The sequence below is a fragment of the Mustela nigripes genome, chromosome 4, assembly GCF_022355385.1.
Source record: "Mustela nigripes isolate SB6536 chromosome 4, MUSNIG.SB6536, whole genome shotgun sequence".
In the NCBI taxonomy this organism is placed as follows: Eukaryota; Metazoa; Chordata; class Mammalia; order Carnivora; family Mustelidae; genus Mustela; species Mustela nigripes.
Window position 1 is genome coordinate 137,699,437 of NC_081560.1, and position 23,733 is coordinate 137,723,169.

The window sequence follows — 23,733 nt, forward strand, 5'->3', positions numbered from 1 at the left end:
TGCTTCCCTCTCTCTCTCTCTCTCTCTCTCTGGCTGCCTCTCCGTCTACTTGTGATTTCTCTCTGTCAAATTAATAAATAAAATCTTTAAAAAAAAAAAAAAAAAAAAAAGGATCTTCCAGCTCTATGAACAATGATTCATTTAGGACTGACTTTTCAGGACCTCCTTCCTTGGTCTTGGTGAGCTCCGAGATTCTCGGTCCGAAGTCCCCACCTCCTGCAGCATGACTCAGGGTCGGGGCTCCCTGTCTGTCCAGCAGAGGTCAGCTCACCAGGGTCCCTCTGCCTGCAAGTCTTGCCTCTGGCACAGCCTTCCTCTTAGCTTTTCAGGGAAGCTGAGCTCAGCGGGCACCCGGCTGGGCAGGAGGCCGAGGAGATAAGGCCAGCCAGGGCTTGGCCACTGACACCTGGCGTGAAATTGAAAAGCACCAGACTCCTGCCTCCACAGCCCAGTGCCCTGAGTGAGAGGAGAGTGGAATGGTGAATGAAAGCCGACCGCCCCCAGGCTGGCTGCTGGGCTGGGCTCCAAGCTACCACACTTGGGTTCTCCTGCCCCCTCCTCCAAGCAAAAAAGGGCAGGAAGAACAGGTTCTTTTACGTCTGCCTTCTTGGAGGATGCCAGTGGCTCTGAGCAGGGCATCCCTCTTGGAGGGGCATTCATGGGCCTGGGGCCTTTAGCAGGTATAGTGGCCCTTTGGGCTTAGACGGAAGAGGGAATCACTAGGGAAGGTGGTTGGCGAGTGCATAGACTTTAACCTTGTGAAATTAGGCCCTCCCACAATGTCTCAGGACAGCCTGGGTGCACAGACACATGGAACACTCCTCCAGGGCCCCCCCATCCACAGGGGAGGGGGCCAAGGCCCAGAGAGCTAAGTGTGTGACCCCAAGTGCACAAGGCGTCAAGTAGGGGCACAGGTCCCTGATTTCTGGGACAGAGCTCTCACCTCTGTAGCCCAGGGGATCCAGAACTTGTCACTGTCCTTGGTCTCCTGCCCTGCGGAACTCTGTCATCCAATAAACCCTGGAAGGAAACCTTAACTCTGGTAGGCCTGAGGGTGGGACCCAGGGCAGCTCTCTTCCCTTCTCACTGTACCAGTAGGGTAGGATGGATGTTGGCAATGACCCCTCCAGGGTCTAGCCCCTGGGCAGCTAGCTATCTCCATGCTTACCAGCGATGTTGCCCGTGCCGGGTGATTTCCTGTACAAACACCAATTCTTCCTACATGGGTCTGGTTATAACCGTGAGAGCAAACCGAGGGGAAAACCACCATCTTTTCTATCAGCAGCCCTGAATTTTATCACGAACCCTTGTACTTCTGACCACTCTGGCAAGGGATAAGGTTCTCTCTTGCCATTTGACAGGTGGGAAGATAGAGGCCCAGAGGGCTACTCTGATCCCCCTCACACCTGAGAGGAGTTCAGGGGCCATGGTGGAGCTGAACTTCCCAGCATCCTCTCCTCAGCCACCCCTACCCCATGACAAGGAGAGGGGAGGGTCTTAGAGCGGCCCGGAGCTTTTGGTTCTGAGTGACTTGGTTCTTCCCACGTCACTAAGTACTGGAGGGCAGAGTGCACTCTAGCAGATGGCATTCTTGGGCCTCTTGGAGAGCAGAGAAGAAAAAAGAGTGAGAAAAAGCAAATGGGAGGCGAGAGCTGGCTGCATCTCCATCCGTACAAGCCTCTCCCGGTTTAAAGGGCCAGCCTCGTCCTTGTGGGGGTGGCGGTGGGATGAGGAGGCAGCTCAGCTTTTCATCAAAGTTACACTAGTTGGAGCTTTTCTTTTTCACCTGGCTTTATTATAGCTATTTTTACTCTAAGGTGAGAAGTTAATGTTCCTGATTTTTACCGGACTCTGGTCTCTGTGGTTGCCACAGACACAGGCAGGGGGATGAGAGTAGCGGAAAAAAGGGAGGCAGAGGGAGAAATCAAGTCGAATAAGCTCACCTCACCCAGCAGACCAGGAGAGTGGACGGAAAACAACTTTAATAACAGGGGAAGCTTCCAGAGGTGGGAGCAGGCTGGTGAAATCAGGCCTAATCAGCCCTAGCAGGAGGGGTGCCAATCACCCCAGTTCCACTGAGGGGAGGGCCATGTGGAGAGGCTTGGAGCTGGGGGCAGCAGGGGCTGGACAGCGGGCAATCAGGGCCCTGGGAGCAGAGCCTGCCCGGATCCCAGCCCCCACTCTCTCCTCTGGGTTCTGGCTGTCCTGGGGGGAGTCCCAGCACAGAGGTTAACTGGTTAGTGATCAGACTAAGGAGGGGCCCAGGGGCACAGGCGTATCGTATCGCCCCCAACCCCGAACACCCCGCCCACATTCCAGCGTGAAGCTGGGGTCACCAGCACCACAGACAAGGCCAGGAGGCAAAGACCCTTGAGCGTGGCTCTCTAGAGGGAAAAGATAATGCTTCTTTACCTTCTTCTTCTAAGTCTCTCCATCTTCAAAGTGAGTCCTGTCATTCTGAACTGACTTCTCGGCCAGCCTGGTGAATGACATTCTCGTTTCTTTGTAGTTTAGGACTCATTTTATGGCTGGATTCACTAAATCTAGGGTCTGCTGTCCACTCTGTCTTGCACACTGACCTGTGTCAGTCTGGGGCAGGGGCAGGGCTACACCCTGTCACCATAGGGTGGGACTGGTGGCCTCCACACATAGCCCATAGCCAGAAGCACCAGATATGACAGCCAGAAAGCCCCGTTCCCTCTCCTCCCCTCCCTTCCCTTCCCCTCCCCTCCCCTCCCCTCCCCTCCCCTCCCCTCCCCAGCCTCTCCTGGCTATGGATGCTTTCATTTCCTCAGTTCCTCCCAGAAGAAGAAAGAGGGCCACAGAGAGGAGAGGTTGGATGGAGGCATGGGTACCCCAGGCCGTATTTTCATATCCCAGGCAGACCGCTGCCAGCAGGGAAAGGAGGCGTGGCAGGGAGGGGATGATGGAGCACTGTCCCTGACAGAGAGATCAGCGACCTGGAAAGAAACCTATCTGGCCAGTCATATCCACCCTTGTGTTTCATTCCATGTGTCTTCGGGTGTGCACCTGCAGCTGTCGGCTCTTCGGCCAGCATCAGCTTGGTCCCCTGGGTGCCACCACCGGCTGGATCCCCTGGGTGGGGGCTGTAGGCAGGCGGCTTCCGTTTGCCCCACTGGGGAACCCTGTCTTTAGGGCTCTGTGCCCTTTGCCCTAGTAACAGATACCAAGTGCCATGTCCCTTCTCCCTCTGCTCAGTCAGTCACGAAATTGTTCTTGAGGGCCTACTGTGTGTCAGGCACTGCCCTCAGAGCTAAGACTCCACTGAACAAAGCTGACAGGCTCCCTGCTTATTGGAGGAGACAGACGAACCCACACATAAATCTGTGGCTGCTGGTAAGAAGGGCCCTGAGGAAAACTGAAGCAGACATGGGGCTCAGGCAGGATGTGCAGCCAGGGAAGCCTCTCCCAGAACATCCAAGCAGAGACCTCGAGAGACTGACAACACGCACGGTCTCAGGGGTGATGAGTCCAGGCAGGGGCCTCCCAGCACCCCGCAGCATGAGGGCAATGCCAGGAGCATCTCTGGGGAGGACTGAACACCAAGGGAAAGCACGAAGCCCATATGTGAAGGGTTTGGAATCTTGTATAGCCGGGGTGTCCAGGCTTGCCTGTCCGATGGCTTCTGGCTCTGCAGCCTTGTTCTTTGACTCAAGGCAGGAAAACTCCAGCCTTCCAACTTTTGTCCTCCCTCATGCCTTCCACAGAGCACATCGTCCTCCTCTTCAGCAGTGGCCATGGCCTTCTCGCAGGCATGCCTTCTGTGTGTTTGCCTCCACCAGCTTCACTTCTGTCCAGTGTCCCCCCTCTCCTTTTAAAGCTCGTGGAGACACAGGTGGAACAAATGGAGGCAATCCGTCGATGCAGAGAACAAACATCACATGGCTGCTATGGGTTAGGCAAGGGGCAGTCCAGGGAGGGGGCTCTGGCAGCTTGTAGGATGGATGCCCTATCCAGGTTCAGTAATGAGGGAAGGCTTCCTGGCAGAGGTGATAATGAAGCTGAGGCTGAAAATGCATAGGAGTTTGCCAGTATTTCCCCTGCACCTAGAACACTGCTTGATACCTAACGGGTGCTCAGAAACTATTTGTTGGATGAATGAGTGAATGAGGAAGAATGTTTCAGGCAGGAAAAACAGCATGAGCACAGACCAACAGGGGCCAGATCCAGGTGGTGCTGGAGCTAGGAGCCAGAACTCAGGTTCAGCCGCCTGTCACTGACACCCTCAGATTTCCTCCCAGACAATATGGATCAGCGTACCTTGATCACCTAGCAGAGTCTGGAATATCGGAGGTGCTCAGTCCATATTTGTTGAGAGAGTATAAGAGAGAGACTCTGGAGCTAGTGTCTCCCATCTCAGCAGATAGGAGAATGAGGAGAGAGTTAGGCAAAGGGTACCTGGGGTGTCTCTCATTCCGCGAGTGTTCAGTGCCAGCCACGTGCTGGGCCCTGGGGACACAGCAGTGAACAGACCCAGACGTGGTCCCCAGCCTCAAAGGGCTTAGTGGGGGAACACCTGGTAATTGAAGGGTCACCTAATTATAAGATAAGATTAGAGTCTCCAGGAAAATCCCAGGGCACACATGCAGTCCAAACCTGAGCCAGATTGGGGGTCAGAGAAAGTTCTGGAGGAAATGGGACTTGGCTGAGGTGTGAAGGCTGAGTCAGCATTAATGGAGGTGAAGATGAGGAAAGAACTGGCGGATGGACACACAGGTGGCTCAGAGGTGGAGAAGCACCCAGTTCATTTAAGGAGGTGAAAGAGCCCCCCCCCCCATTCTGTGATCGAAGCACGAAGGGAGGGGCTGGAGACCTGGGTGGGGCCGGGCCAGGCAGGATCATGGAAGGTTTTCTTTGACATTGATCTTAAGGTCAGCAGGGAGCCACTGGACAGTTGTCTGAGCACGGATCGTGCAATCAGATGCATGTTTCATACCAGCCCCGAGGGGGAAGGCTGGGGGTCCCCACTGCAGGACCCAATCAGGAGTCTGCCACGGTGGTCCAGGTGGGAGCTGGTGGTAGGCAGGGACAGAAAGGGGCGACTGATGTTTGGGAGACAAAATTACACGGAGAACTCTGGTTTCTGGCTTAGCAATTGAATGCAGAGGGAATGTATTACCATTCACAGAGTGAGGGAAGTGGCTTCTAGGGGAGATTTAGACTCAGTTCTTGGACCAGGTGCATCTGAAAGCATCTTTGTGACATTCCCATGGAGTGGGCAGTGGCTTTTTTAGAAGCCCTAGAGACCTCCAGGGAGGCTAGGGGTCCCTTGGCTACTGCAGCCGGGGTTAAGGGGCTGGCCACCCCATCTGACCCCTGCCAGTAGCAGGAGCCAAAAGGGAGGCCCAGCGGGATGGGGTCAGTCAGAGCCTGGCCACCGCACTCCAGCCTGTCCGGAGCCTGTCAGTGGCATGGTGATGGAGTGCATTTCTCCGCACAAGAATAGATTTGAGCTTAGCAGTTGGCTCTAAGTGCTTTTTGCCCTGACGTGTGGAAATGAGCGCTCTCGGCAGCGGGAGGGCTAAGATGGGGGAGGAAGCCCAGGAGATGGGAGCCACAGCCTGCTGGGGCCTGCTGCTTGCCTGAAAAAATAGATGTTTCCCCGACAACCACATCACAGACTGTCATCCCGGTGCTGGTTGGGGGGTGTTTTGGGGTAGAGGGGGAGAGTGTGTCTGTGGAGGGGTGGTCATGGCCTATGGGCTGTGGTCCGAATTCCAGGGGTCTTGGGAGGAGGGGATTGTCTCAAGGTCCAGGTAACATGAAGATAGCATGACAGTTTCTTTCCTTCTTTGTCTTCCTACATTGAGCAAAGATCTTGACCAGAGGAACCAACTCTCCTCCAGGCAAGAGATGGAGAAGTAGGGGCAGCAGAATGTGGGATGGGCATTGAGGTAGGCTGGAAAGAGGCAGTATAGAGCCCCTGGGGAACTAGAGGGAAACCCAGTGTGCACATGCAGCCCTCTCGGAGATCTCTGGGGGTACTGTGCCAAGCCTGGTGAAGGACACAAGGAAGAAGGAAGTAGTATGGCTCCCAGGGGAGTACTTTGTGGTTATCTTTTCTTCTAGGGGAATAAGGGGACAGCTTTTGTATAATGAAGACCTGCTTGTATGATCAGTGTTGAGTGACCCCTTAGTCACTGGCAAAGCCTCTAACCGTGGAGAGGTCCCTTCCCTGCCTTTGCTGCTTCTGCTGGGTGTTGCCTCCACTCGGGCAAAATCTTCTGAGAGTTCTCCTTGAGAAACCAGCTCGGAGCCTGGTTAGACCGCCTGTCTTGGCTTGGGAGAAGTGACAGCCTGCCTGCATCCATATAATTGATAGCTCATGAGGCAGAGACAGTATATAATTGTTCCACAAGTTTCAAGAGTGAGCATAATTAGCACAGTTAACAATCTTAGGTGATTAATTGGCTCATTCAGTACCAGTGTGAATGGGGGTGAACGTGAGCCGGAGTGGGGGCTGGAGTCCCCCAGACATCTAATTGTAGGCCGTTGGCCCAAGCTAGTCCGCACCTAATAACCAAGTGGCGTTAGCCTCTGACAGACAGGACTCCTGGGGCCAGGGTGGAGGGCAGGTCATAGGGCAGGGGCCAGCAGCCACATTAGCAAGACCTCACTGGTGGAGAGGCTGGATTTGGGTTCCGTGTTGTCTAATCTATTGGCCAAAGGTCAGAAATCTGTTGTACATCGAGGTCAGACTGACTGATGCATTCACGTAGGCAGGGAGGGAACAACTGATTCATGGAGTCCCAGACTCCCAGGGTCGGAGGGACCCCCCACGAGGTCATTTAACCAACCCCTTCTTGGGCATCCCCTTCAGAGACTGGATTCTATTTTAAAGTTCTCCGGGGAGAGAGATTCTAGAACAGGGATAGCAAACAGCTCTTAAACACACATCAATGTCAGTCGATGGCAAGAAGCTGCTTAGAACCCTGGGCTGGGGATCCCGAGGCTGAGTCTGGGGAACAGCACTGTGATCTCTCTGCACTGTCTGCCCTGTGTGCAGAGTGGAGGCGAGGCAGCCTGTGTGCTGAGGGTTTGTTGAACTTAAACAACCCCCGCCCCCCACTGAGTCATCCAGGCCCGTCTGATGCTTTCCCTGCAGTGTGGTTTCCTGGGGCCTCCCTTATTGCCCTTTAGAAGCAAGAATGACCCCAGCCTCAGCTTCATGGAACTGAGAGGCTGTGAGGAACAACCAGGACGGTAGCTGTTGCCCCAGCTCGTCAGTCCCTTGCTGGCCATTGTGAGATTACAGCCCGAAGCCCTGAGCAGGGGAGTGGAGAGTAGGGATCAGCTTGCCAGGGTCATCCAGGCTCTACCTTGTCTCCACCAGCATACTGACCCCACCAGGCAGGCAGCAGCTTCTCCCTGGGAAGAGCTGCTGTATGGGGAGCTCGGGAACCAGGTAGAGCTGAGTTCCAAGCTTCGCCCTTCCTCGCTCAAGTCTCAAAGCTCTCAAAACCTATTCAGTGCCTTTGACCGTGGCGTAAAGCCTCTGGGACCTGGCAAGGACTGAAGGGAAGAAAGTGGGTAAAACTTCCAACACAGTGCTGCTCATGGGGCACCTGGATTCTGTCCCCACGACCCTCCGAGGCTTGAAGACCCATCTGACACGGGGAACCTCTGAGATCAGATGAATTTATGGCTGCACCGGTTCCTCAAGCCTGGCTCCACCCCCCCAGGCCCCGTTGTTCTTATATCTTCCCCCGCTACCCTCCTTCTCAGGGACAGAGGGTATACACTGGGTGAGCTGGATTTGGGGGACCAGCCCCCATCACACCCTTGATGCGGAATCACTAAGCCTGGGGCAGGGCTTGGGGAGAGGGGTTCTCTGGGGGTTGAGGTAGAAGGAAGAAAGGGAGGAAAAGCAGATGTGAAGAAGTCTGGAAGAGGCTTTCCCCTTTCCCCACGATGGAGCCAGCCCCGCCCGGCTGCCTCCCCAAAAGGCAAAGACACACTCGCAGCAGAAAACATACACACATATTTGCAAGCTACAGTACAAACGAGCGGCAAACCTAATGATTCGTGATTATTATTTGAAGGGTCCCACTGTTACAGATTTATTTGTCATTTCTTGTAATAACACCAACGGTAATGAATTCATTTGTATTAATGTGAGTGTCACGCGGACTTCCGTCGAAATTCCGCATTAATTAATGTACCATTAAAACAAAGTGTCGCCCAATTAATATCAAATGGAGGTAAGGCTGCCAGGGTCCTCTTCATCTGGCTTTCATTTGTAATTCATGGTATTAGCACCCCTGCTTAATGAAAGTCATTTGCAATTCCTACCCTCGGTCTCTCTTACTTCCTGGGGGAAGGCCGGTGTGCCCTAGGAGCTGGCAAGTCCTTCACTGGGCACCCTGGGGCCATGAGGAGCAGAGCTGGGGAGCTCGGTCTCCACATTCCTAATTCCTGGAGGGGCTTGGGGAAAGACCTTTGGAACATCCTGGCCAGGTTGGTCATGAACTTGAATTACCTGGGTGGTGTATGGAGCTGCTTCCTGTGGGTTCTGTCAGGGAAGGGGAGGCTGGTTTGGGTCTTGGTCAAGTCTGGTCTTCACAGAGGAGGCCGTGGCTCCCCTGGCCCTGCCTTTCCCTGGGCAGAGCAGAATGCTTCTGGGATTCGGGGTCTCCATTTTGTCTCAGGGTCTTCCATTTTGTCTCCATTATCTAGTGGTCTTCTCGCAGGCTTTGTGTGCTGGGACTCCTGGCTCCCTACAGCCAGTGGGCTCCCAGGCACCGTAGACCAAAGAATGGGATCCCCTGCCCTGTTCCTCCCACAGCTCCCTTGGAGGGCAGCCACCTCCGCAGATCTGTGGGGACACATACTCCATCCCTCCCCAGCCTTTACAGCCCTCCTGGTCCCGTACCATGGGAAAGTTCCCAGGGACAACGGAGCGGGGTATCCTCCCTCCTCAGGTGTGTTCCTTGAGTGTGGGGGCCTCCCTGGGCCATCCTTGCTCAAGCAGCAGAATGTCATCTGTGTGACCTCCATTAAGGCCCCCCTGTTCTCCCTGGGTCTCAGCTTTCCCAACTGTAGAGTAGTGCCTGGGGCGGGCAGTGCTCCAACCGAGCCAGACCTGAGAATTCCTCTGGGAATGGAAAAGCCCGGAGACTGGGGTGGGCCCCGGGCACTGATTTTATTTCAAAGCTCCCCAGTTATCCTGCTATGCAGCCAAGGAAACGAAGCCCTGGCCTGGGTGACGCCTCAAGTCTCAAGAGCCCCGATAATTCCAGTCTCTCTCTACCTCTTGACTCTGAAGCCATTTCCCAGCACCACCACCACCCCAAACCTGTGTCCCGTGAGTTCCCACAGCTGCCCTCTATCTCTCCAACTCTCACCAGCCCCAGCAGCCCTGCAGTCATGTGTGCACCCCACCCCCCTCACCCCTGCCTGTTGGCCCTTGAGCCCCTGGGCTCCAAGGGACAAGTTCTACTTACCACATCATACTGTCCAGCCACAATAGCCACCAGGATCGGGGTCAGGGATTTAAGACAGAAAACCTGCACCAGGCCTAACCTACTCTTCATACCTGCCCAGGCCTCGGCTGCCTCCTTCATCCGCCCCTTCAGAATGCACACCCCAGCTCAGGACAAAGGGGCATACTGGTGGGTGGAGCCTGAAGTGTGGAGGGGAGAGGAGAGAAGAACCAAAGTTGTATTGCTTGAGCTGTCTCCTTATTCAGAATCCATTTATTAGCCTCAGCTTCCCATAGATGTAAGGCCTGCCCTAAGGAGATTTGCATATTCATTTTGTTTAACATGATTCATCATCATGCAGGGAAATGAATTTGGGGGCTGGGAGATGGAGCCCCATTTGTGAGCCATGGAGCTGTGTACCGAGAGCTCAGGGCACCATTGGCGGCACGACACAGCCGGTGGGCTCCACTGGGACACAGATGGGGTGCATGCCACAAGGAAGGTTTCCCTGGCCTGTTATCCAGGCCTTTTGTCTCTGCAGAGAGCAGAGCAAGGACCTCAGCCTTCAGGAGCATCCTGTTCCCTTCCAGACCGCTCCACCAGAAGTAACGTTTGCAAAGCACTTTTGTTCATAGACTCTTAAACCCACCCCAAGAGGTAACAACTTTATGACAGAGACTAAGGCTCACTGAGCACCTGTTTTGCACTAAGAATGCCTCATGCAGTATCTCCCGTAAGCCTCACAATAATCTCATTGCAAGGAAACTGAGGTTCAGAGACGTTGCCTAACTTCCCTGAAGTCACACAGCAATTTTAATAAGGGCTGGAGCCGGGACTCAAACCACAGCTTCCCTGAGGGTTTTGCTCCTTCAAAGCCTCCCTTTATTATGTTTGTCCTCCTTGCCGTAACTGACCACATGTAACTGCTCATGACCATATTTCGGTCGGAGAGATGAAGACCCTGAGCGTGTGCTGTGTTATTTGATACATGTGTTTGGGATCAGCGGATGAAAGAACCTGACAGCTCCTGATAGCTCACTCTTCCCACTTCCAGCACCTTCTTGGTGACTTCTGGCATCTGTCACCTTCTGAATCTGGAACCTCTGAATGACCTAAGTCATTCTGCAGCAGAGAATGTCTCCTTAAATGTCTCCTTAAATGTCATCAGGAGGCCCTGGTACTGAGCCAGAATGACAGGATCCCAGTTTCTCAAGGTCATCTTGGCCATCTCCCTGTCTCCTAGACCTGGTATACTCTGCTCCCTCGTCACTGAGAATAATATAGCATGGTGGTTAAGAGCTTGGGCTTTGGGTGCAAATCCCCAGATTCCTGCTTATTACCCCTCGGCCTTGGACATCTGGAAAAGGCATGGTATTAGTGTGTGCTTCGAGGTTTCCATGAGGATTGTACGATATGATGCATGGAAAGTGTTTAAAACAGGGTCTGATATATAGGATGTCTTCAATAGTTGTGAGTTATGACCTTAGACCCACAAAAGTCTCTTTCTTATCTTAAAAAAAAAAAAAATTCCAGGAGACTCTATGCATCTACTGATTGCCATTTTCCAGAATCTATCAAGTCTCAAGACCACATGCCTCAGCTGAACCCTGTTTGTGTTTGGAACTCAGCCCCCTGTGTCCTGGGCTCAGGGACAGTGTCCTGGCACCCAGACAGCCCACTTCTGGACTCTAGGCTAGCTCCTTTGAGAGGACTCTTCTGTAGGTCACATCACAGCTTTCGCTAGTTTTTTTTTTCTTTTGTACAGTTGTCTACTTCTGCAGAAGGTGGTGATTTTTATTTGACCTTTGAGTTTTCAAAGTACTTACTCCACTGTTAGCCCATTTGACCTCCCCTGCAGCTCTGTGTGGAAGGTCTTCCTATACCCATTTCCCAGGTGGGAAAACTGAGGCATCAATGTTTGCATGAATGCTCTGTGACAACAGAGAAGGAAGCTTTGTGGATTGTGTTTGTCAAGCCAGAATGTGACCCATCACTTAAGGAGTATTGTTTCTGGGTTGTTGTTTTTTTTTTTTTCCAGTCAGGTCAACATGCATGGGGAGTAATCATCACTTAAGGGATGCTTCTTGGTCTCCAGAAGCTGGTTTCTAAGTCCCTGCTGGGAGGCTTCCAGGAGCCAGTCAACCTAACTCTTAGGTTAGGGATGGATGCCTCTGCTGTCAGTCCTCCCACTTCTACAGAGAGAGAAGTAGAAGCTGGTTCCCTAAGGGAGGGAGTGGCACAGCCTGGTGTTGAAAGTTGCATGCTGTGGGCACTGGGGCCACCCCACCATGGTGGCCTGTCTGTCCCCTTCTCTCTGCATGTGGCCTTCAGCCAGCCGCTGGGCTGGTGGGCCAGCTGAGCACTGTCCAGGAGGCATCAAGCCCTGTGCTGCACCGTGCTCCTTCCCTCAGCCCCAGCAGGTCAAGGAGTGAGAGGGTGTCGAGGGTGGCATCTGGGGGAGGGCGGGTACATGGACAGCCCTGGAATATGGTGCTCTTGGGAGGTGGCACTTGGCATGGGAGGGGACTCTCTTGGAACTCTCCTGCCACTCATTATCTCTCTATGCCAGATGGTGATGCCTGCTTTCCGGGAAAAATATCAGGAGGAATTTGGGTGGGAAAGACAGCATCATGAGCAAAGGTTAGAAGTGGGCCCACACTTGGGGCTGCAAGGTAGAACAATCTGACCAAAACAGAAGGTCTCAGTGGGGTGAAAACAAAAGAGGAGTGTAGAGAGGGAAGCTTTGGTCAGGCTCTGGTGAGGTTCAAGGTCCAGGAGACCTTGCCTTGGAGGTAAAAGGAGCCTATGGTGGTGTTTGAGGAAGAGAACATGATGATGGGAGATCAGTGCTTTAAGGAAGTGACTTTCTGGGATCAACTACAGGGTCATGGCCAAAAGAGAGGAAAGGCTGCAGGGAGATACATGTTTATATTAATTTTTATCAAAGTCATGGTTGCGTGAGTGTAAAAGTCAAAGAGCAAAGCTACGCTTATGATAAAAAAACAGCAATGCCCTGTCTCAAACTTTCCCATTTCTGATCCCCAAGCCTAGACAACCTCTTCCAATTGCTGATAGTTACCTTCTCATTTCTAAATTGCATGCATATCCATTTTCCATTTTAGGCATTGTAGCTTTAGACATTGACTTCTAGCTCTAAAGGATGAGAATGGCACTTCTACCCTACCCTTGACCTCACCTTTGCTGCACATGCACACACACCCGCCCTCGTCACGTGCTCCACCCATCCTCCCAACTTAAGCACAGCTCACACAGCATTTGGTGTACACAGCACTGTGATTATGCAAATATCATTCAAGCTCTGCCACATCACGTACTTTAATTATAATTCCTTTTTTGTTTTTTCTAGAATTAATAATTACCACCTTTCTGTTTGTTTGCTTAGAGTTCTGTGAAGCTATCACTTCTTCTAAATATTCAGACATAATCAAGTACCTCCTCTTCGTCTATTAAAAGTATATTGATTTTTTTTTAATCAGTTTGCATTTCTCATGGCAACTTCTCCTTGGAGAGTCCATCCTCCTGTTCCCACCCAGACTGGCTGTGCTCTGGATTGCTTGCTTTTCTGGAGGCTGAGTGGCTGAAGAGGCCTGTGTGGAGTGGGCATGGAGTGTGGAATGGGGGAATCACCCAGTGAATTTCTTTGTCTCTTTCTTCATGGTTCCCATATTTTCCTCTTGGTTTACATCCTCATGTTGGTGGGAGAACACCCTTCAGTAATTTCCTGAAAAGGGATTCATGGGCATTTTTTTTTTTTACTCTGTTTGAAAAATGTATTTGTTCAAGATGCCTATTTGTTGATAGTTTGGCTGGGTATAGAATTCTGGATTGAAATAATTTCCCTCATAATACAAAGTCATTTCTCCTTTGCCTATAGTGTTACTGTTAAGAACTTCTGTGCCATTTTGATCCCTGACCCTTTGAGGGTAGTCTTTTGTTTTCTCTCTGAAAGTTTCTTAATTTTTTTTTTTTTTTTGAAGACTCAGTGTTTGGAAACTGCATAGTTTTATGACTCGGTATGGGTCTCTCCTCTGAACACACAGAGGCTTCTTTCCATCAAGAAACATGTCCTTCAGATGTGGGAGATTTTCTTACCTCACCTCTCAAATAATTCCCTTTCCTTCACTTACCCTGTTTCCTTTCTCTGGAACCCCTATTAGTTGGGTGCTAGATCTCTGTTGGGTGTTGCTTCTCTGATTTTCTTATTTTTCTCCCCCTTTCTCCATCTCTTTGAGAGAAATTTCTTTATCTTCCAACTTTTCTATTAAGTTTGTTATTTCGACTGTCTCTTCCTCTTGGAATGTTCTTATTTCAAAGACGCTATGCCTTGTCTCACTAAGGATGTCAAAAATACTTATTTTTGTTATTCCTTCTCACTGCTCCACCCCACCCCCATCCCTGTCTTTCATATTATATGCTCTTCTCAAATGTTTCTTGACCCTTAGTTGCCTGTTTATATTTGAGAGTGAGTTGACATTTAGCCACCTAGAAGCCCACTGTGTGTGTTAGGGCAGGGCAGGATGGAGCAAGTGCTCTTGCTGACCAGTGGACTTCACCATGGGGTGATTAGGTGAAGCTCTAGCTGTTACTTTGCAAGAACTCTACCATGTTAACATTTGTGTTTGTCTTTCTCTTGGGCCAGTTTCCCTGTCTCCTGCCTGCTGTCAGTCTCCAAGAGGCTGACTAGCTAGAGGCCTGATCGGGGATGGGAATGAAGCAGAGATGCAGATTTTCATTTATCCTTTCTGTTTTCAGTGCTTTATCCAGCTCCCAGCCTGAGTCCAGAGCCCAACTAACGCGGCCCCTCGAGAAAGTAAACCTCTTGTCTTCTGCACAAATTAGGAAGGCACTTGGGAGTCTGACTACTCTTTAAAGATTTGCGGTTGGTCTTCCCAGTTTTTACCTCACCTGGTATCTCCAGCTCCTGAGATTTTCCAGGGTTCTGAGTCCCCAGCCTGAGCTTTCATTTGCCTCTCTTTCCTAAAGCAATCTCAGTTCCATCTGTTTCCAGTTGCCTCCTCTCCTGTTCTTTTTGTCCTTGTGGATCTATGCATTTTTAATTTTCATATTGTCATTTTGGTGAGGGGTTTGGACAAAAACAGAAATAAATGAATGTGTTCAATCTCCCACATTGAACGGGAAGTCCCGATTCTGTTAAAACATTTATTGAATCCCTTCTATGTGCAAGTGACATAGGTGTCACCACAGAGGTGGCCAAGGTAAATAACAAAGAGAAAAGGGAGAATTGGGGGAATACAGAAGGAAGAATTGACATTCTGATGAAGAATGGGGGGCAAGAGAGAGGGGCAAGTCCAAGATTATTCTGGTAGACAAAGACCTTTGCAGACATGGGGAAGTCAGGAGGGGCCTTAGGTCAGTATTTTGAAGAGTGTCTTCCTGGGACTCAAAAGGGGCAGTACACAGCTGGAGGCCAAGAAGGAGGGAGGGACTCAGTGGTGGGTAAGCACTGAGCTGGCTCCAAGGAGTGGAATAGCTGGGAAAGTACTCGAGTCATGTCAGGGTATGTGGGACTCAGAGCTCAGCCCTTTGGGGCTCCTTCTGCCTACAGAGCCTCCACCCGGCAGCCTGCCTGGCTCTCAGAGTAGACCTAGCACATTCTGGAGTCTCGCACACATCATCTGAGAGAGAGCAGACACTGATGGAGAGAAGAGATGCTGTGAAATGATCTCTTCCCTACTCCTCTGCAGAGGCTGGTGCTGGAGAGTGTGCTCTATGCATGCATGTGTGCACGAGCTGGTGAGCCCCTCTCTGACCGAATGGGGCCACCTGAGACAGCCATCAAGGCCTGGGGGGCACTTGCCTCTCCAGGTTCCTTTCAGAACACTGTTATTCTCTTTGGACCTGCTCTCAGCTAGAGCCCAGTCTCTCTTTCTCGCCTCTTGGAGAAATAAATATAGCCCACGTCTCCCACAGACCCCATTTCTCCTCCTCCCTAAGCTGGAATGCCATGAAACCTCTAAACCCTTACATTTGGGATGATGCCCTCCCCAAGACCCCGTAGGCCTCTGCCTCCGGAGTCACCAGTGAACTGGCACCTGCTTTGGCATTCAATGGAAACAAACACAGGTGCCCCCCCCCCCCCGCCACTGCCCCAGGAGCCTCCTTGTCAGAAAGGCCTTTATATCTGACTTGACTTCTTGGCACAGAGGGAACCCATATCTTGATTTCCAATGGAAGTGTGAAAACTTGGAGATACCCTCTTCCTTCTGAACTTTTTGGGGAGCTAAATCTCCCCATCAGCTCTCGCTTTTCTAACGCAGACTATCTAGAGCCCTTGGTCTTTGGTTCCCATGTCACCCCCTGCCCTTCCACAGAGGACAGTGAATGAATTGGCCATGGCTGAGCAGGGGCCCTGGACCCATTGTCCACCCACATCTCTGGGGTCCCTGAGGTCTGGGGACACAGAGGTGACCCGAACTTGAATCCTAATTCCGCCACTTACAAGCTGTGTGACGTGGGACAGGTTGCTTCATTTCTCTGAGCTTTCATTCCACCCCCCACCCCCCACTCCCCTCACCTGTCCTGGGAAAAAGAGGTGATGAGATAAGATTTGTTGACCCCCCCCCCAGGCCAGGGGGTGGAGAATCGAGCCCCCTCCCCTGCCCCCACCCCACCTGGGGCAGGGGGCGCCCAGCAGCCCAGCCTCTGAGCAGCACACGCGCGTTCCAGGAGCGTCTGTTCCCAGCTCAGATCCACTGAGACGCCTGCACCTTGTCAGAACTCCATCTGTCAGGAATTTATTACTAATGCATTTTATAACAGGCTTTATAATAAGATATTAAAGACTGTGGCGGCATCCAGCAAGCATTCCATAAATATTAACAACGCCTTTAGAGATGGCACCTATGGTGGAAATGGTAGGGCTTGTTGCGGAGGTTTGGTCGAGGATACGGAATAAATCGAATTGACGAGCGTACGCCGCGAAGATGAGCGGGGATGGGGTGCTTCTCTCTCTCCTATCTTCCTTTCTCTAGGCACTTCGAGCTTTTATACTTCTTTTCCTTTCTTCACAACTTTCCCTCTGCAGTGCTGCTTCCTCTTCCTTCCTGTTCCTTCCTCCCTCTTTCCTTCCCTCTCTCTTCCTGGGACTGCTCTCCGGCTCGTTCCCATCACCCTCTGCTCCCCAGTTCTGCCTTTTCACCATCCCCTCCTATCTTCCTTTGTCCCTGGTCCCCTTCTTCTCCCTCCCCCACCCCCTTCCTTACCCTCCTTCTCTGCCTCTCTGCCTGCGCAGCCCTCTTCCTCCCTTCTGCCTGTACCCCCGCTGTTCCAGTGAGCACCCCGAGCCACCTCTGTAGAAGCCTGGAGTGTAATGTAACTCACACTGCATGTGAGAAGTGAGCTATTTATCATTATTATTAACGAACAAGATCCCTTGCACAGCAGAACTTTCCCAGAGTCTATTCCCTTGTCACCCCAGGAGTAGCAAAAAGATTTATTTGTCTCTGAATTGCACAGGGTGGCCCATTTACAGCAGGTCCATCAGAAGTGATGTGGAGCTTAAATGGGAACTGGAAGAGGCAGGGGCCTGCCCTGTCTGCGCCCTGCCTGGAGCGGGGCTCCTGCTGAGAGGATTCTCCCCAGCCTGCCAGGGTTTTGCAGGGGTTGATCCCTAAACACTGTTCCCTGCTTCCCAGGAGGCCTGGGTGGGACATTTGGAGAGATTTCCTATGTAAGGGCTCAGAAGCTCCAGGGGGTAGCGGGGGCAGGATGGGGCAAGGGGGGACTGGCCATGGGGGAAGAGGTGCTGGGAGCAGAACTGGGGCAGAGAAGCCGGCCAAGAGGCCTGGAACCTTTCCTCCAGAGACCAACTGCTACTTTTCAACAAGAAGCTGGACTCAGAACCAGTTTCCACCATCAGGTCGTGGGGAAAAGTTGCCCTAGAATGAGGCAGCCCACCTTAGCTGAAATGGGCCTTTTGGCCCTGCCTGTGCAGCCCAGGCCCACCCTGGTAATGGATCTGTAGACACCAAACCCCAAGCCTCGACACCAGAGGGGTCCCTTCCCCCTGGTCTCCTTGTCTCCAGGTGGGTAGAGCCTGGCTTTGTAGGGTATCCCTCCTCCAGGCCTGTCTTGGATGATGGTGTCAAGCCAGTGACCAAGCTGTCCCCTACCCTCCCCTGCCACCCCCACATTCATGCTGATCACTGCAGTGACCTGACTGGATTTGCATGTTAAAAGGAGTATCTGGGGACACTTTAAAAAGAGAGGGAGCCAGCATTCATTCATCTAGGCTGTTTTATTCTTCTCCCCCTTATTACCTTCCTTGCCCCCAGCAATCTAGGAGCAGTGTTAGGGAGCTTTGCTTTCTGCGGCCCAGCCTGGGCATTAAAAGGATGGAATCCCGGCAGGCAAGAGTCAGGCTGAGCCTGGGGCAGAGCTGCAGGAATGAGGAGGCCTTGCCTGGGGCTGGATGCATTCTGGGGGTACTGTGGGGGAGGAAGGAGCCGAGACCCATAGAGCGCAGTGTAAGCCAAAGGGTGTAGCCATAGGAAGGACAGCCCAGATGCAGTCCCTGTGCCCTAGCCAGGGACGGGAAGTGAAGTCCAGGCAGGGTCTGCGAAGACCAGGGCAGGGAAGGCTCTGAGAGGCACATGTCTCTGCTTTCCTCCCTCACTGGGCTCCATTACCATCACTACAGCTGGGCTTTCTCGGCCCACCCGTGGCTTCTCCTCTGCCCCGTAAATGTTGGCTTCTGTGTGGTGCTGGGCTTGTCACGGTGCCCACTCCAGCCCTAACCAGACAGCAAGAACCTTCTTTTTCAGGTTCTGCAGAAAATGGATTTAACAGGCCAGGCCACATCTGATTGGCCTGTTTGAGTCACGTGGTTACCCCTGAACCAATCAGATGTGCGCTAGGTCTGAAGTCCCTTGGTACAAACTTGGCTGCCTGGATTTCCTTAAGCAGAACTGTGAGTTTATAAAGAGCATCTTTACTTGGGGAAAGTGTGGGGAGGGAGGCAGTGGTTAGCAACTCTGGGTGGCGTGAATAAAGCACTATATTTGCCGTCGTGGCTCTGCCATTCACCACCTGAGAGGCCGAGAGCCAGACGCAGCCCCTCATTTGTACCATCAGTAATTTGGGGAGACAGGACTGGATAATCCCCAAGGCTCCTTCCTGCTCCTACATTCAACGCATCCCTGAGTTGTGCAGGGTCAGACCTGGCCTCCATGATCAGGAGCTGCCTCCAGGAGCCCCTCCCACGCCTTCCTCAGACTCCTGCCCTCCTCTCCAGGGCCCTCCAGTTCCCCCCGGGGAGGGTCTTCCGAAGTTCTCCCACCTCAAACCCGTCTGCAGCAGCCATGAACTCATCAACAGAGATGGTCTCTTTCTGAATTTTAAATGCCCATTTGTCTAAGTTCATGATAAAGAGATTGATTGGCTGTTTTTAATACCCCCCTTTAAATGGAGCTCATCTCACGCTGCTTGTGATGGTATTTTATTACCATAATAATAATCGCAACGACCATTTATTGAGTATTGCTCAATACTGCCTTGTGCCTGGCTCAGCGAGAAGGTTTTTTTTCCCTCCACACCTTGTCTCGTGTAATTCTTTCTCACAACCCTGGGGGTAGGTACTGTGAACAGTTTCACTTTTATATTTTCCTTTGCACAGGGAAACTGAGGCCAAAAGAGTCAGTTCAGCAGCACATGCTTGAGGTCTCCAGCCAGTACATGGAAAAGCTCGTAGTCACACTTAAGGAGTGTGACTCAGGCCATGCTCCGAGTCACCAAGTTTTACTGCCTGCTGTATACTCCAAAGCCCAGCTGCACCTGATCGTGGGGGGAAATCTGCTTGTGTGGAAGGTGTAGACCTTTAAAGGGGCACATCTGCACATTTTGCATGAAGCAGCAGCTGGGTGCTTGGAGAGGCCCCAAGTGTAGGTGCTGATGATTGCCACCCCCCCATATCCCTGATAGAGCATATCCCTGATAGGCGCCCAGAACCTGAAATGCAGGAAGTCAGCATTCTTTTCTCTCCAATGGCTTGTCCCTTCTAAGTATATGAATGGCTCTTTGCCAGGCCCATTTAAAACCTTTTCTAAGTTATGCAGAAATTAAATGGGTTTTCACTGCAGGGTATGAAACATAATCTAAGAAGGTCAGACACCGGACCGTTCCTTCTTTTCCCCCTTTTCCCCTGTCTTCTCGAATCTTGCCTTTAAATCGTCTGGTCAATTGCCCAGAGAGCCTTTGCCCCGGACCATGAGGTATGCTTGGGTGAAATGTCCCCTCCTCCCCAAGGCAGAGGGCTGGTGAGCTGACATTCTCACGGGAGCCATCCCTCTCCTCTGGGCACTGGCTACTTGTGGGCTATGCTCTGACATGCTGTCAAGCTCCCCCACCCCCACCCCCCGCCACCAGGGGCTGGCTGCTATGAAATCGGGACATGTCCTTCCCTCTCATGGCAGACACCCCAGGTCCCTTTGGAATGTTTTGTTCTGGGATGCGGGTCTGACTCCCATGTGCACGCGGGTGATGCACATATAGGATCTAGAGAGGGCGGGAGGAAGTGGGAGAACCATAGTTTAGCCAAGAGACTTGTGGAGATCTCCTCAAGACCCGTGCCATCATGGCAGCTCGTCGGGGCTGGGGGCTGGCTCCCCTAAGCGCGGCACCAGGGGAGCTTAGACTTTGGGGCTGTGCACCCGGTGGCCCAAGGGTGTGTATCTGCAAAGTGCCTGCACCCATCAAATCCCCCAGGAAACTGTTCATCTCAGTTCCAACAAAGGCATTTCAGTGAAAAGACTGTGACAGGGGGCGGGCAGGGCCAAGGGTCACTAAGGGACTTTGAGGCACCTGGGATCAGAAGCAGCCCCTAGGGCTGAAGAGGGAAGGGCAGGGGGGGTGAATGGGGCTTAGGTTGCTCACTGAAGGCTGCGACCAAAGAGGAGGGGCTTTGGAACTAGAAGGAGTAGAAAAGTAATGCCCAAACTCTCCTCCCGCCTCTTTCCCAAACTCTGAGTTCGTAAGAGCACATTCCTTGTGCAGCAGCCAGCCTGCAAGGAGCCTGGGGCTGGATGTGGTCCACCCAGGTCTCCCTGGGGTGGGGAGGGGGAGACAGAGTAGGGTACTCAGTGCATCTGAGGCGGGTACAGACAGGGAATGCCCAGCACAGTACCATCATTAATATTCATAGTGCTTCTTGACACCTGCCTGCCCTCCCCTCGAAGGCATTCTTGTCTGCAGTCCTCTGGAAGGCACAAGATGACAACATCCGACTGCCCATTTCTAAGCACTTATTGTATGCTGGGAAATTTGTACGCAGGAGCTCATGTTCTCTTCACCGTGACCCTATGGCATACTATTAACTTCAGTGGACAGAGCGGGCATTAAGGATCAGAGAGATTAAGTAACCCAAAGACACACAGCAAGGCTAGGGTTCCCATAGAGTCAGTCGATCCCTGAAATCCTGGCACTTTGCTCTGCCCCCTTGCACACTTGATTCTCTTCTGGAGGGAGGAAGGGAGAGCGTCTGTTTTCCAAGCCACCGAGCTGAGGGAAGGCCTAGCAAAGGAAAAGGAGGTTCAGAAGGCAAGAGGCAGCCTGCTGGGCTTGAGAAGCACAACTAGCTCTACCTACCAGAAAATATTAAACCGATACTAATAGAAGTTACCCATGATCTTAGCCAAAAGGCCAAGAAGGGATGCCTGCCGGGAAATACAGGGTGAAGGAAGAGACAGGGCTAGACCACGAGGGCCTGTGTTCTATGCACGGGGGATTGGGGAGTCATGGATGGTGTGGAGGCTCCGGAGAGGCCTCCCTGTCTATGTCCTGTCCTCTGTGCTGGCGGGAGGACAGATTCGGAGTCTGTCCCTTTAGCCTGGCACTTGCCTAGTGATGGGGGAGAGTCATCACACTCAGAAACAGTGGCAGATCCATAGCCTAGTTCTCCTGAGGCCCTTTCCAGCCTGACTGGGAGTTTTATAAAGAACACCCTTGCCTCAAGCAGATGGTCCCAGGGAAGGGCCGCCAGCATGCCCCAGTGACAGAAGCTACTCAAACTGATGACGCAGGGCTCAAGTCCTGGCCAGCAGCACACGGAAGAAGCAGCAGTGTGGCTGTTGTCCTCGAAAGGAGCCCTGCAGGTCTTAGAAGGGACCCACTTCATCCCAGTGGGAATAAACACAAGGCCAGGAATATCGGCTGTGCCGCTAGCAACGTAAGGGGCTAGTCCCACACTCCTAGCTGGGAGGTCCCACCCCCGGGGGCAGTTGAGCTCAGCATCATACAGAAGAGGCAGGAAAAGAACTGCCATCGGTATTTTAGAGAAGCATAAGATCACTGGCTTAGAATTAGCCAGCCCTGAATTCCAGGTCCTCTTCTATCACTGACTAGCTGTGCAACTTGGGCAAGTGACTTAACCTCTCTGAGCCATCGCTCCCTTTTCTAAGGACAGTCAACGGGAGCAGGGATTGTACCCTTTTGTCTCTGCAAAGAGCCTCATTCAATTGCCTATCTCCAGGTGTGCCCAGAGTCCACTAAATGATGAATAAAATTCCCTAGTCCCATATTCCACAGACACGGCTGCCGTGCCAGGTACTGTGGTGGACGCGGTGGTGATGAGAGCCAGCAGTCGGGCTAGAAGCGAGAATGCACTGAGCGCTCTCAGAGCCACTCGTTTGTGTCTTCAGAAAGGATGTGGGCTGAACACCTGCCGTGTGCCGGGCACTGTGTCAGGCGAGGCAGCTAGAGCCCCATGGCTTCCGTGGGGCACACGTGCTGTGAGGGAAGACAGGCCCTGACCAAGGCATTACAGAAGACAGTGGATAATGAAAATCCCCTGGGGGCGGTGGGAACCTTAGTATAAACAGTGGTTGTTGGGGGCGGGGGGATGGTAGGGGCTGACCTGCCTTAGGGGTCTGGAAGGTTCCATGAGGAAGTTATATTTAACCAGAGACCCCCAAGTCAGAAAAGGGCAGGAGTCTATAGACAGTGTGTAACGGAGGGAATCATGGTAGGCTCCCAGGAGGTGGTACCTTTCTAGTGGGTCTTGTGGGCCTTTCGTGGCAGGCTGCCGTGGCCCAGAGATGGCATGTGGATGCCCTACCCCAGGCAATCCAAGTAACTTCTTTGGGGCCCAGCAAAGCCTCAGGGCCCCCTATCTCCTGCCTGTGGCACACACTTCTCAGCTCCCCACCCATGAAGCCTCCCGACATGCAGACTCCCAGGTGCCCCCTAGAGCAGCCCTGGGCCTGAGGCTTGAGCAGCAAGGGGCATTCAACAGAGGAAGCGACATCGCCAAGAATCAGGGATTTGGGGACCAAAAGGCCCTCATCCAGAACGCCAGGATGAGCAGATCATCTTTAGAACTTGTGCTGTTATAGCCGCCAGGAGGCCATCAAAAAAAGGGGAAAAAAATAGATACTGCATTTTAAATTCCTCTGAACCCTCTTAGAATAAAAATGACAAAGCTGCAGGTCTGGTTGGCTGGAGGGACGTGGTTAATGGGCTTTGGGGGAATAGTCACCAACGAAGGCAGCTGTTCCGGGCAACACTCACCCTTTTGTTTCCCCCAGAACACGCCGGTGGGGACACCCATCTTCATCGTGAATGCCACGGACCCCGACCTGGGGGCAGGAGGCAGCGTCCTCTACTCCTTCCAGCCCCCCTCCCCGTTCTTTGCCATCGACAGCGCCCGCGGCATCGTCACGGTGGTCCGGGAGCTGGACTACGAGACCACGCAGGCCTACCAGCTCACCGTCAATGCCACGGTGAGTCCCCGCCCCAGAAGTCTGCCCCCTCCCACCCTAGGAGAGGGCAACGCGACACCAGTATCCTTCCTAGGTGGTCAAGCCTCCATAATAGGGATGCTGGCGAGAGTCACCATAAGAATGGAAGCAGTGCTGTGCCAAGCACTCGAAAGGATCCCCTCGGTTAAATCCCACAGCAGCTCTATCTCATATGTAATACGAAGTTACCCATTTTACAGATGAGGAAACTGAGGCCCGGGAACAATTCCGGTCATTGCCACAGTGACCCAGCCACTGCAATTTAGAGCCGGCACTGGGAACCCCACAGGACGTCCGCGGTGTGGGGGTGTCCCCTTGTTCTTTGGAACTTCAGACCCAACGGTGTCCTGACAGCACCCTACACATAGGCGCCAGAGGGTCCCGGCCTTCTGGCTACTGCTCCGGAGTGGTAACGCTTATAGAGGAAGGCCCTCTCATGTGCACCTGGGAATTCCAGGAATAGTCAGCCAGGAGAGAGAGGGGACAGAGAGGAATAATTGTCCCATTTTATGGCTAAC

The 23,733-nt window shown here is 52.6% G+C and overlaps 1 protein-coding gene across 1 annotated transcript in view; it reads left to right on the forward strand.

Moving 5' to 3' along the window:
• Nucleotides 1-23,733, forward strand: part of CDH23 (cadherin related 23) — a 394,117-nt gene that overhangs the window by 139,422 nt on the left and 230,962 nt on the right. The window contains exon 7 of the mRNA XM_059397665.1: nt 23,003-23,197. Within this exon, the coding sequence (XP_059253648.1) occupies nt 23,003-23,197 (195 nt within the window). The remainder of the gene's footprint in view (nt 1-23,002; nt 23,198-23,733) is intronic.